The sequence below is a fragment of the Mytilus galloprovincialis genome, chromosome 4 (assembly GCF_965363235.1).
Source record: "Mytilus galloprovincialis chromosome 4, xbMytGall1.hap1.1, whole genome shotgun sequence".
In the NCBI taxonomy this organism is placed as follows: Eukaryota; Metazoa; Mollusca; class Bivalvia; order Mytilida; family Mytilidae; genus Mytilus; species Mytilus galloprovincialis.
In genome coordinates this window covers 5,553,000-5,562,048 of record NC_134841.1, presented here as the reverse complement: position 1 = coordinate 5,562,048, position 9,049 = coordinate 5,553,000, and the positions used below count along the sequence as shown (strand labels likewise).

The 9,049-nt window shown below is 31.8% G+C and overlaps 1 protein-coding gene across 1 annotated transcript in view; it reads left to right on the top strand.

Annotated features, from left to right (window-relative positions):
* Positions 1–2,326: 2,326 nt before the first annotated feature.
* LOC143071191 (limbic system-associated membrane protein-like) overlaps positions 2,327–9,049 on the top strand; it is a 45,863-nt gene continuing 39,140 nt past the window's right edge. The window contains exon 1 of the mRNA XM_076245357.1: positions 2,327–2,732. Coding sequence (XP_076101472.1) covers positions 2,678–2,732 — 55 coding nt within the window. The 5' untranslated portion in view covers positions 2,327–2,677. The remainder of the gene's footprint in view (positions 2,733–9,049) is intronic.

The following is a 9,049-nucleotide window of genomic DNA, read 5'->3' as shown; positions in this document are numbered from 1 at the left end:
TTAATGTTGATTTTTCCAGAGTAATACTTGTTAAAGTTATCTTTTCATATAAACAATCATACTGTCTCTACATTCAATCTTTATTTGTTGAATCAAATTCCTAAATAAACCATTTGCATGCTCTCTTTTCTACAATTGTAAACCTCTTGTACTTTAAAGCATTTTATTTGTTTATTTTCCATTAAATATGTAAATTTTCACGTTATTTGTTAATTGATATTTGTTCCTCCCATCTTAATGTGAAATGTACAATTAGTAATGGATCTGAGCTTTCAAAACGTGTTACGTTTCACCTTTTTTCTGCAAATCGGGAATTGCCGCTTTAAATGGCTTTTATTATAAATTAATTGACTGTTCAAATGTTGTCATGTTATAACACTTGGGTAAATAAATGACTTGCGATACCCTTTTTATTTATTAAGATTAGCAAATAAAGTGTTTCTTTTTCTAGTAATGTTTTCCGGTAAAACAGCTAGTACATGGAATCAATACGGCTATGAACAATAGCATGCTGTTCTGATAATAGAACATAATAGAATCCATAACTAAAAACAACCGATATTATTAAGTTTGATATCAAATGTTATTATTAAAGCTTTCTATTGTAATCGATATATTTTCCAATTTTACATTTCACTTCAAGACAAATGCAACAAGATTTACATAAACGCACAAAATAGGAGAAGTCATTATATTTATCAGTATTGCCTCACCTGAAATGAGAATTTATAGTTTATACGATGACAGGGAAACATGAGTGTGTTAAAGGTAATGTCTGAGCTTGTTACATGCTGTAAAGGGGTACCCAACACTTTGACTTAGATAGATTTGCCTCGTTTAATTTTCATAAAAACTTTGACTTAATATTTATTTTGGCCTGTTGCAGTTGACAAACATGTAATAATTCTAAGAAGTTTGAACCACACAGTTTGCAGGAATAGTATCATTGGATATATAGCAGTTTGACACAATCTTTTTTTTTTTTTTTGATCGTTGAGAAGCTTGATTTCTCTTTAATAAAAGCATACGGTAAAGAATGTTCAGCTGATTTTTATGAGTTAACTTGCTTATGTATTCTGTACATGTATGTAACAGTATGATAATGTAATTTCTTCATATGTGTTTAAAAATAAAGATTCCAAGCAAGTAAATTATAATAAACTGCTGCGTCCTCATTAAGAAATATTTCGTGCAAAATTTTAATTATGGATTTTGACCACACTAAAGTCCATATTGGAAAAGGTTAAGGGTTTACCCAAATACTTTAGAAACATTTCTATCTTGGAAAGTTCTTGTTAGCAGAAAACAGTTGAAGAAAGTGCCTACCCCGAATTGCATAGAGACTAATTACAAGTAGTGCAATATAAAAAAAAATGTTTAAAAAAAATAACTAGATATCATGCACTGTATACAGTCAGACATTCAGACTCTTCTATCAAATCAATTGATAAAGTTTGACGAAGATTGGTGAAATTTGATTATGTTCGTATATAACTGAATAAAGTCTTGGTCGGGTTTTATATCTCTGACAACTATATTTTAGCACATCCAACAAAGCTTAAAATATAGAAGTAAGGAGATTTTAGAGTGGTATTGTTTGAATTTGATACGCAGAGTGTCTATACATTTGGTGCTTTTATGCAAGCATACATGTTCTGGGTGTAACGATTTTTTTAGTGGTGAATGTCCAATAAAAGAGACACAATTGTTTTAAATATCCAAATAATTGTAATTTCAATCAAAATTAAATATTAAACTTTTGTCAACATTAAAACAGTTTTTCTATGAACATTTCCTATTCACCTTCCACTGTCGGTCATATTACAAATTAGACACTTCAAAAACTGAAGGTAAACACTCTGGGTAAGCACCAGACATGGACCTGTCATAGATCTACATTTGTTATGTATATTTCATCGATGGACATTTACTAGAATGTATTATCGTAAGTGTAACCAAAAGTTATGTTTAATATGTTCGACACTAGACAGATTGCCAAGCGTATTGATCATGTTGATTTACACTCCAAACTCTCACTATTAAAAAGAAATAAATGAAAATTTGAAAGCGGCGTGTGACACTTATTAAGCTAGTTTTACATCGTTAGATTACATCATTAAGTCAATTTAATCTTGATTTCTTTTACAATATTCCAAACAGAAAAGGACTAATAAAAACCAGTATGATAAGAGGCTCTGATGATTTTATTACATGAATCCTGACAAATCTCAACTCACAAGTATGGTATATATCAGTCTTGTTTTCTGCTTGATGATTGGCGTACTGAAGCAACACCCCCAAATAGAGATTTTCACCATCAATTTTCAATTGCTTCACTGAGTTTGTGACTTTGTCTTGTAGCACTGTTGATCACCGCTGATCAATACTAGTAAAAACCCTAGATAAACATATAAACCCGGTGTTAACCTGTCCATTACATATCAGATAGATCGTATACTCCACAAGAGAATGTAATTTATATAGTGTAGTATAGTCCTTAAAGGAGATCTCAGTCATTACTAATGAAGCAATATTTGTCAAAGGAAAGTTATTTGATTATCGTAAAGTTTTTCTAAGTATTACTTTGGGGATTTTGTCTGTGTTATGATCGTGTTATTGACTCTTAATCAGCTGATTGGAATATTTGTATGTTAAAAAGGAATACTTTTTTAGCGGAATGATCTACTACCTGAGTGTCACGGTGTTAATTATTTTACCATACCTGGAGTCAGGTGAGTTTTTTTTTTATCTTTTTAATTTGCTATTACTCAGTTCAACGCGCAAAATGTTTCGGTATTAAAAAATCTTAGATACTAGTATTTCCTTCAACAATATAAAACGTAAATAGTTCAACGCTCACAAGGTTTCGGTATTAAAAATTCTTACTAGTATTTACTTTTAAAATATAAAACGTGAAAGGAATTCGGTGACACGTACTATACGATGAAATCCAAGAGATATTTTAGTTTAAATTTTTAACGGAAGTAGAACAAACTATTGGTCTAAAAAGTAAATTAAGTTAATTCCACCTGATATTTAAAGACACTTGAATGTCAGGTTAATTATAATGTACTTAACCATTAGTTTGAAAATTATAAACTAAACTTAGCATGTAATAGGTTTGGTGTTTGGAAGAACTTGTTTCTTTTTATGTAGCCTTAATTACAATTAAAGACCTTTTGATTGTGATAATATAAAAAATCATTTTAACGACTTTGAGACAGTTAAAAGTACGAATGGACTCATGTTGTATGAACTATAAAGTACAAGTAACAGACTGTAAACATTTATCAGACAGCTACCCGACAACACAAATACTATTGTAGTTATTATTCTCTCAAACAAGCGCCATCTAAAGTAAAGTACCTATAATGTATAAGATGAATGAAAACATCACAAATTAGTCCAAAAAGCATATAGTCATGAAGCACAAAATTGACAATAAGCAACAGTAACAAGGTATCGGAACATACATAAAAAACAATGTCAATATATATCACTTAAAGGACACAAAAAAAATCAACATGACTCACAAAATTATCACACAAACATCAACTAAGTATCGCAAAATTTACCTACACCGCATCAACATGAAGCAGAAAAATACCCAAAAAAAATACAAAATAGATCAATCCAATGTCATCATTAATTACAAAATAAGGACACAAGTATTTTCAACATAAATTACAAAATATACTATAAAAAAATAGCACAACGAATCACAAATAATGGATTTCGAAATGTTTCGTGCAACATTAACATAAATTATAGTATGGCCGGCCAAACATAACATGAATAGAAAACATAAACTGTATCAATAACAAAAATACTCGACAAAGTACAATGTATCAACATGAATAAATACTTTTAGAAAAAAAGCCAAAGTATCAACATTTATAACAAAATAGAAACAACAAAGCATCAACTATTTATAATACAATAGTTACAACAAAGCATTAACATGAATAACAAAATAGATTCAACAAAGTATCATCATAAATAACAAAGTAGATACCACAAAAAGCATCAGCATGAATCATAAAAAGCATCAACATGGATCACAAAAAGCATCAGCATGAATCATAAAAAGCATCAACATGGATCACAAATAGCATCAACATGAACCACAAAAAGCATCAACATGGATCACAAAAAGCATCAGCATGAATCATAAAAAGCATCAACATGGATCACAAAAAGCATCAACATGGATCACAAAAAGCATCAACATGAACCACAAAAAGCATCAACATGGATCACAAAAAGCATCAACATGGATCACAAAAAGCATCAGCATGAACCACAAAAAGCATCAACATGGATCACAAAAAGCATCAACATGAACCACAAAAAGCATCAGCATGAATCACAAAAAGCATCAACATGAATCACAAATAGCATCAACATGGATCACAAAAAGCATCAGCATGAATAACAAATAGCATCAACATGAATCACAAAAAGCATCAACATGGATCACAAAAGCATCAGCATGAACCACAAAAAGCATCAGCATGAATCACAAATAGCATCAACATGAATCACAAAAAGCATCAACATGGATCACAAAAAGCATCAACATGAATCACAAATAGCATCAACATGGATCACAAAAAGCATCAACATGGATCACAAAAAGCATCAGCATGAACCACAAAAAGCATCAACATGAACCACAAAAAGCATCAACATGGATCACAAAAAGCAACAACATGGATCACAAAAAGCATCAGCATGAATCACAAATAGCATCAACATGAACCACAAAAAGCATCAACATGGATCACAAAAAGCAACAACATGGATCACAAAAAGCATCAGCATGAATCACAAATAGCATCAACATGAATCACAAAAAGCATCAACATGGATCACAAAAAGCATCAGCATGAACCACAAAAAGCATCAGCATGAATCACAAAAAGCATCAACATGAACCAGAAAAAGGACCAACATGAATCACAAAAAGCATCAACATGAATCAAAAAAGGCATCAACATGTATCGAGGAAAACATCAACATGGACCACAAATAGGTCAAAAAGCGACAACATCAAAACTCAAAATTGGGAAAAAAACCAATATAAAAGAAAACCACTACTTTCTCTTGGGTTAGTACAAGTATAATTACTGCAGCCTGGTTCAGTTGTTTAGTACTTTACCTTCTTTATGTGTATACGACTGCAACAAATTTTAATAAAAAAAATACCTATAGTTTTCAATTAGTTTTGATTGATTTGAAACGCATAACGATTTTTTTAATTACTTTTAAATATTCTATATCGTCGCATCTTCGAGACTTAAAGTTTTGGAAACAAAATACATAGCACATTTTTTAGCAAGAACACTATATGGAATTAAACAGTACTGCGAAAACCCAATCCCAGTTTTACCCCATGGATTTGAAGCCTTAATGTTGAATATGTATTTAGTACAAATTCAAGTTTAAACTGGAAACAACCAAGTCGTCATACTAATGTCAATACGATGGAGTGGACTGCATTGATCTGCCAGTCTTGGAATTGATCCAGTGAAAACATACAATACCAAAGTTAGTGCGCATGACACTAGACACCGTCATCAGGGGCCGAAGGTTTTTGCAGTTCAACATATACTTCAAATTATGTGAACGCTTGTCTCGATTTCGTTTAAAATGTAATAACTTATGATACGTCGAATGAATTTTTGTGGCATTGCTATAATTATACGTTCAAAGGTATGGTTTATGGTATGGGTATTAAAAATTCGACAGTGGGTTTTAGACTTAATAAATTTGCTCATTTATTGGGTCACATTTTTCGACGTCAATAGTAAGTATTAGATACGAGATTCTCATGTAAAAGGAGTTTATAACATGTAATTGGGATATATATGTTAGACTCAGATCAACGTCCGGTCTCTAATCGACGTCTGTTCCTCAAATCGACGTCCAAATCTGACGTCCGATTTATAATATTTTGATATGAGCATCACTAAGTATTATGTAGACGAAACTCGCGTTTGGAGTACTAAACTATAATCTTAGTACCTTCAATATGTAACTATTGTAGTCTTCTTGATTTCCAATATCAATGAATAATAAAAAAATAAATTGCTGCACTTACACTTATACATGCATATTGATAAATGGCATGTGAGTATACGTATATAGATATAGGAACCTAACGACAAAGAAAACAAAACGACATTTATATTGGCCATGAACACTCAGTTTTCAACAATGGACAAAATGAAGGAGAAAATAACAACTGTTTTTAGGGTATTATAATTTGTACTCTGTAAGATGTACTAGTATTCAACAAATTCATTAGTTTTACACCTAGAGTTAAAAATGTACAAAATAAATTGGCATTATGTTTTTATGTTATGCTGTTATACCATTGTTCCAGGTTAAGGGAATGTTTAGCGCTCACAAACATGTTAAACCCAGCCAAATATTTTATGTGTCTTTAGTCTAGTGGTTCACCGTTGTCGTTGGTTTATGTCTTGCATATTTGTTTTTCGGATTTTTTTTGGTATAAGTCAGTTTTTAGTTTTATAATAATTGTTTAATATGTTTCATGTCGTGGTGACCTTTAATTGCCGACTTTATCATTGTTGAAGGACGTACGGTTTCCTATAGATATAAGAAGTTGTGGTATGAGTGGCAATGAGACAACTCTCAATCCAAGTCACAGTTTATAAAAGAAAACCATAATAGGTTAAAATACGACCTTAAACACGGAGCCTTGGCTTACACCAAAAAGCAAGCTATAAAGGTAAAAGGCTTTATAATTGCTTACATCCACTTCATTTCAACTCTGGTGTATAGTTGTCCGATTAGCTATCGCACCATATCTCATTGGTTTTTTTAATAAGCTCTTAAATTACAAAAAAAAATAATATTACAACCTGTAAACATCGGTAGCACATTTAAAAAAAATATGTTTTAATACCTTTTATTTGTCACATATACTATGTTTTGGTTGTAAAACTATTGACCTACAACTGTCTTCACTCCTTTCTCGGACAATTCAAGTTTTAGTTCTGTAATTTCGACAGTTTTATTCATTTGTTTTAGATATATTTCCGTATAATACGGCATGTTGGCCAAAAATGTCTGCGTTTGGATCTTTCCATAGGTCCATTAAAATGGACGTCGATTAGAGAAGTTAAAAATTGGACGTCGATTAGAGAAGCAAAAAATTGGACGTCGATTGGTGTAGTGGTTAGTGCATCGGACTACTAACACAAAGGTTCCTGGTTCGATTCCCAATTGGGATGAAAATTTCAGGAATTGAATTTTCGGCTCTCCCTTGACACCATTTGCGAGTATGGTCTCGAGGAAACGATGATAGTCCGTCGGAAGGGGACGATAAATGGCTGACCCGTGTTAAGAGAGAGCCATATCTCTTGCACGTTAAAGACACCCTTGTAGATTTCGAAAAAGAGCAGGCTAATGCCGCTACAAGGCAGCACTCGCACCCGCAAAGTGGAAAGGGATTAATATAAGTTGCAAAACTTGTTTCCCAATCCACTATAAATAAATATGTTTAAACTAAACTAGAGGGTGATAGAATTGGCCGTCGATTTGTAATCTTATTTTATTGTGACGTCAGCATTGGACGTCGATTTGAAGAACGGACGGCGATTAGAGACCGGACGTCGATCTGAGTCTTACATATATATATTCGAACTCTGTACATTTGCACAGTTTACCATATTGCACAGGTTACACATGAGTCACCAGCTGTCAATGTGTCTCCCTAAAGTTACGACTTGGATTTAAATTACGGAATACATGTTTCAAGAATATGTTCCTCCTTGCTCGCCAATGAACTATCCTAGAATACGACAAAACACCAATTAAGTGCTCGTTATGAGTGACTCGAATGGTACCAATGGTAGAGCAGAAACTACTCATTCTTTCGGAATTGTCAAGTTTACCTTCGGCTTTGGTTCTGGTGAATTATGGTCCGTCCAGTTGAATTAGTCTTCTCTTTTTATCTTCGTTTGAACAGTGTTTTGTGCACTTTTATTTCTATTCGGTTATATTTCTTTTGCCATGAAGTTTGGTGTCCTTCTTCCTTCTAGGATTTTTTATTCAACCCTTGGTATTATTAATATATAAATGTTAAGAATTGTTTAATATATACCGCAAGGTCTAATTTAACTTTAGTTTTTATCATAGCAAAACATGCTAGTAAAAAAGATATCGGATTGTCTTACTAATGAAGAGGTTTTAACAACTTGTATGTAAATCCTGGTATTTTGTTTCTTGTTAGTCTTCACAAGAGACATAGAATTTAAGCTGATGTTGCAAGTAGCACGATAGTGTTGTTTTTCATTTGACATAATTAATCCGCTTGAGTGACATCAAATTCTTTGACACAAAACAGGCGAGTTAAATCGAAGTTCAACATGCAATAAAGTTGGTGTACCTCTACTGAAATTTCAAACTCATATTTAACAACTCTTTCAAGCGTTTTCAAGATTTTATTTTAGAAAATATAAAATTAACTTACTCTATGTCAAAACTGCTAATCAATTTCTACAACATATATATTTTTTCTAAAAATCCAAATAAAGACTACATACATAATAGCTTTAAGGGACAAAATATTGCAGCAGAATTTTTTTCACATGCTTATGTCTCATAAATAACCACTCAAAACTATCTGTATGTATATTCTTCATTCTCGATTTTAGAAAAAGTTATTTTGAATTTCAACTGTAAAACATCTGAACACATTTAGTAGTTAGATTTTCACATTCGTTACATTTGAAAATAAAGCAATTCTTTACTTTTAAAAAAATCGAATATTTGGTGTGGGTGCCACTATGGGGAATTTGAGAATTAGAAGTATTTCAGAAAGATCACGTCTTTTAGCTTGTCATATAATTTCGTATAATTTTAACATTTAGATTTTCGACAAATATGAACAAAGAGAGTAACCAATCAAATTCCAAGGGATGGGATTTTTTTTCTTAGTCAGAAAAATTTTAGTTTTTAACGCGATCAATCCGATTCTTTTTTTCAAAAATTAACACTATAAGGTATAGGGTAATTA